This window comes from Alosa alosa, chromosome 3 (assembly GCF_017589495.1).
Source record: "Alosa alosa isolate M-15738 ecotype Scorff River chromosome 3, AALO_Geno_1.1, whole genome shotgun sequence".
Classification (NCBI taxonomy): Eukaryota; Metazoa; Chordata; class Actinopteri; order Clupeiformes; family Clupeidae; genus Alosa; species Alosa alosa.
In genome coordinates, this window is record NC_063191.1 from 11,367,090 (window position 1) to 11,372,015 (window position 4,926).

At 44.8% G+C, this 4,926-nt stretch overlaps 1 protein-coding gene across 7 annotated transcripts in view; it reads left to right on the forward strand.

The window, feature by feature from the left end:
* Window positions 1-430: 430 nt before the first annotated feature.
* glsb (glutaminase b) overlaps window positions 431-4,926 on the forward strand; it is a 49,679-nt gene continuing 45,183 nt past the window's right edge. For all 7 annotated transcript variants that reach the window (XM_048239125.1, XM_048239126.1, XM_048239127.1 and 4 more), the window contains exon 1: window positions 431-834. In XM_048239125.1, the coding sequence (XP_048095082.1) occupies window positions 551-834 (284 nt within the window). In that variant the 5' untranslated portion in view covers window positions 431-550. The remainder of the gene's footprint in view (window positions 835-4,926) is intronic.

The window sequence follows — 4,926 nt, forward strand, 5'->3', positions numbered from 1 at the left end:
ATATAGGTCTATCAATTCCGATATCAAATTATTTTCATGCTTTGAGGAACTATCCCCATGTTCCACGTACTAACCAGGAGACACACAATTTCAGCCAGTCATAAGAGAGTGACTGGAGCGCGCACACACACACACAAAACAGATAGTAAAATAGAAGAAGAAAGGTTTCCTTTACGTTATGGTCTATCATTAACCTATTGACTACCCAGAAAATTGGGAAACATCCACTAGGCCTACTACTAGGTGGAATGCATATCGCCTTGCTGTAGGAAGTGATGTACTGAACAAAATATGATAGCCTCTTAATTCAACCAATGAGAGAACAGAGGACAAAAGAAGCGAAACCGGCTCTACCAATGACGTCTAAGATGGGCGTGATTATTGGGATTTTGTTCTTTAAAACAACGCCGGATCTTAACAGCAGCGCAACAGTACTCTCTTGGTCCGGCGGCAGAGTCAGCGGTGCGGTTAGGCAATATTCTCAGTTTTGTCTTCAATTTCAAATTGATTAAGTAAAGAAATTCTCCTAAACTAGCCTGACAAGATTGAAATGTTACAGTTTAGGTTTTCAACAGTGCTGAAGGAGTTGTCTCAATCCAACCTTAAGCGTCCCTTGACAGGTATTGCCAGAAATAAATCGTCATCACAAAACCCTAACTGCTTCAGAACCGCCCGTCCCGATGCCAGAGCTATATCTAAGTTAAAGACTTTCCATGCTGGGGGACACCGACCTCCATGCGTCTTACCTTGGATAAGGACTTTCTGCACAAAGACTGAAGGAGCAATAGAGGCGACAGAACAGGTGAAAAAAGATGAGGAAGGCACAACAACCACGTAAGTAGGCTACCTGTAATAGCACGTAATAACCTAATGCTGAACGACTGCACACGTCTCTTGAATAGTTGGTTATTTATTTGTGTCATGTTTTTGGTCACACATGTTGCCCCTCGTGCAAATGCCTTAATGTCAAACCGATAACGTGGCGAAGTAGTAGACTACGAACGATGTGAAAAGGTCACTGAAGTTATAGTGATTTGACTACAATGTTTCAGTTGCTGCCTCTGTGCACGCTCCTACAACAGAGAACTGATACAGTGTAACAGACTACAATGTTGCCAACTAGTGACTCTCGTTTTACGTTTAGCCCATGTGAGCGCTCTTTTCTTTTCTGGAACTCAGAGGGGAGTGGCGGCCCTTATCAAATGGCCCCAGTCCAAGATAAAGCGCGGATTTCCACACGAATATGGCAGCTGTGGAATGTAAATAGGCTAGTCGCACATTTCCGTAAACACAATATACAAAGAAACGTCAAACATCACATGAAATCTCATCAAATTCATAAACACGATTGAATTGCGATTCTTATTCAGGTCTTGTTCTGGCTTACATGTAGAGTCTGAGTTTGTGCCTCAATTTTGCACAAAAGCTCAGTATAATCCAAGAGTGTGTTGGCAGACCGGCGAGCCGTTGAGTCATCGGCGCAACTTGGCAAAGCTGTGCGTTGGTGCTGCCCGCTCGCCGTCAGACGCGGCTAATCGCAGGGGATGTTTTCTCATTTCATCCCCTGCGGTGAGTCAGCAGCAGGGAATGCAAGGTCCGTAGAAAGTTCCACGAGAGGTGGTCCGCCGCCCCTTTTTCTGCCTCCGCTTTGCACTCTGTTTTTATGCAGTTCCATATAGTTCTGCCTTCTCCTGTTGGCCATGATTGCAAGCATCTGTTGCTATTAAAAGTGAACATATGAAACATCACTTGAAATGTAGCGTAGCCTGATCTTACAACAAGTTTTGTTCCCCCTCAAGATGTTGGTCAATCATAGTTTGTTCAGATGTCATAAATAAGTTAATGTCTGGCCTCTATATTACGGTCATGGTGGAACCGAGTGACGTTTGTTGTCAGTGCCTTCGAAGTAACACAGTTGGTGTAATGGGTAGGCTACACAATGTAACATATGTAATAGGCCTACATGCTCCAGGAAACAGAACAGATTGGGGTATTACATATATTATGTAATCGTGCTTCTTTGCACATACAGAATGTTACCCACATGTATGGTTGTGTACCAGTAGTTAAACCTTATTCTGGCATTTGTCAATGAACCTTAGGGGGAATGTTGTTTAACTCAGAACTGAGTCAAAGCTATGAGACCAGCTATAGGTAATCAATGGCCAATGTCATTGTAAATAGGTTATTGACGTAGGGAAGAGTCAGTGGTATATTCCATTAGATTTGTGGAGTAGCCTAAGTTTTGTGGAGACTGAAGTATTGGGCTAATTGACTGCAACTTTCACATTCTGTGAGATGAGCTTCAAAGCTGCCTGACCAGCTGGTTGTAATTAAAGCTCTATTAGGTATTTATATCTGTCTAAAAACAGACCCAAGTAAAGTCTGGGTGTCGTTTTTTTTCTACCCATGACGAGGCCAGGGAAAAACCACTGGGGAGCCTTGGGCAGATGCTGCGTTCTGCCAGTCTATCACCATGACAACTAGAAGCACAAACGGCCTGGCTCACTTCACTTTCCACTATCAACCAACCAAAGTCTCCTTCGTAGTCTGCTCAAGTATCCTCAGTAGTCTGCTCAAGTCTCCTCAGTAGTCTGCTCAAGTCTCCTCAGGAGTCTGCTCAAGTCTACTTCGTAGTCTGCTCAAGTCTCCTCAGTAGTCTGCTCAAGTCTCCTCAGGAGTCTGTTCAAGTCTCCTCAGTAGTCTGCTCAAGGCTCCTCAGTAGTCTGTGAACATGTGTGACAAGTGATGGACCGAGAGCAGTGAGTTTGCTGGTGTGAAAATAGAGAAACATTAGAGGTCTTCTGCTGGGCTCCTCATAGCCATGTACTGTACATGCATAGCTGGATGGATTGGGAGAGAGAGTGTATGTAGGCTTATAGATCATAAACACAAACAACGTTATGTAATAGAGTGGACACGTGTACACTTTCTGGTGCAGTTGCTCGCTTTCGTTCATATTCTATTCCTCTTTTTCTCTCTGTCACAAACACACACACATACAGACGGCAGTGGGGAACAAATTTGTATGACCTAGAAGGAAAGAGCAAGGAAGTTGTGGAGGTTCTTCAGAGTGGATGTGGTGTTAGAGGGGATCTAAACAGAATGTGGGTGTGGTGTGTGATGATGACAGCCAGGAGTTTGCTAATGGAGCAGGGAGAACACAGGTTTTCCCACTCCTTTGTCCTGTGTGTGTGTGTGTGTGTGTGTGTGTGTGTGTGTGTGTGTGAGAGAGAGAGAGAGAAATAAGGAAATAGCAAAAAAGAGCACGCACATCAGAGAAAGTGAACACATGTCAGCTCTCTTAAGAATAAGCCCTCAGTTGTGTATGTGTCCATGCGCAGCAACCTCGTAAAAATGACTGTAATGGTTGTAATGGTTCTGAGGAAAGTGGAAAATCCTGCTCACCCCTACCGCATTGGAGGGTCTTACATAAGGCCTCAGAACTGGCTGAAAGTCTGTGTATGTGTGACTGTGTGTATGTGTGTGTGTGTGTGTGTGTGTGTGTGTGTGTGTGTGTGTGTGTGTGTGTGTGTGTGTTGTTGCTGAGTAGAACATCCTTCCCCAGCCTTGTCTTTGAAGTGCCACACACACACACACACACACAATCGATCTCTCAAAGTGGGTTGCTTTGAAAACCCGAGGTTTAAATAAAAAAATGCAATTCAATGCTGTTGCATAGTAATAGCTGCATATCACTTGTGATTCAGCTCAGTGAGTGGGGGATTATTATCCCAAGCCTATGAGATTACGGATATTATACAGATGTTGAGAGACTGCAAAATGCCAGTTATATGAATTGAGACTTCATTGCTGTTGTGTAGCCAGGCAAAGAGCAGAGCATCACATCATATGCATGGTCACTGAAGTCAGTGACTAGGTCATACATATGTAATGGGTATTAATCTGGCCTTGTGGTCTTTGCACACAGTTGGAGAACATAGAAGGCTTTTTCGAACACTTGGTTTATTAATTTAGCTCGGTGAACTCTGTTTCTCTCAGAAATGCCTCCTAAATTACATAATCTACATCTCCCTCTCTCTCCTGTCCACAACCTTTCCTTTCTCTCTCTCTCTCTTCCTCTCTCCCTGTCTCTCCCTCTCTCTGGCTCTGTGCTGTTGTTTACGGCGCTGGTGCCGGTCTATTGTCCCCGTTTAGTTTCTCTCTCCTCCTGTTGAAGTGGCCTGTTTATCTTTCAGCAGCCAAGAAGACATGAGAGCGTAAGTGCCACGTTGCGTCCCCTCATCAACAGAGCCGCCCCGCTCCAGTTCCCACAGCACAGCTGACGTCCGCTCCCGTCCAGCATACACCTGACCTTGCTGTCCTTCCAGTGACCGCGAAATGCAGACAGAAAGAGAATGAAACAGACAGAGGATGTTTATGTGAGAAAAAGGAAAAGGACAAGGACAGACATGCAGACAGACAGCGGTTGGTGTCTGTTGTTTGCTCTCAGATCTCAGCTCAGTTGGATTTGTTAGTTGTTGAGAATTCCTTCCAAACCTGCCTCTCTGTCTCTCTCACTTTTATTGGGAGGACGAGGCTCCAGGCTCGTCACATAACCGTGTATTACTCAACATAAATGACAATAAATTATTCATGTACTTCACTTCAAGATACTGTATCACATATTTCCCAACATACTCAACGGCAACACAGACATCTACATTGCTACATTGTCTATATTGCCCTTTCCCTCTCTCTCTCCCTCTCTCTCTTCCTCTCTCTCTCTCCCTCTCTCTCTTCCCTCTCTCTCTCCCTCTCTCTTCCTCTCTCTCTTCCTCTCTCTCTCTCCCTCTCTCTCCCTCTCTCTGTCTCTCCCTCTCTCTCTTCCTCTCTCTCCCTCTCTCTCTTCCTCTCTCTCCCTCTCTCTCTTCTCTCTCTCCCTCTCTCTGTCTCTCCCTCTCTCTCTCCCTCTCTCTCTCTGTC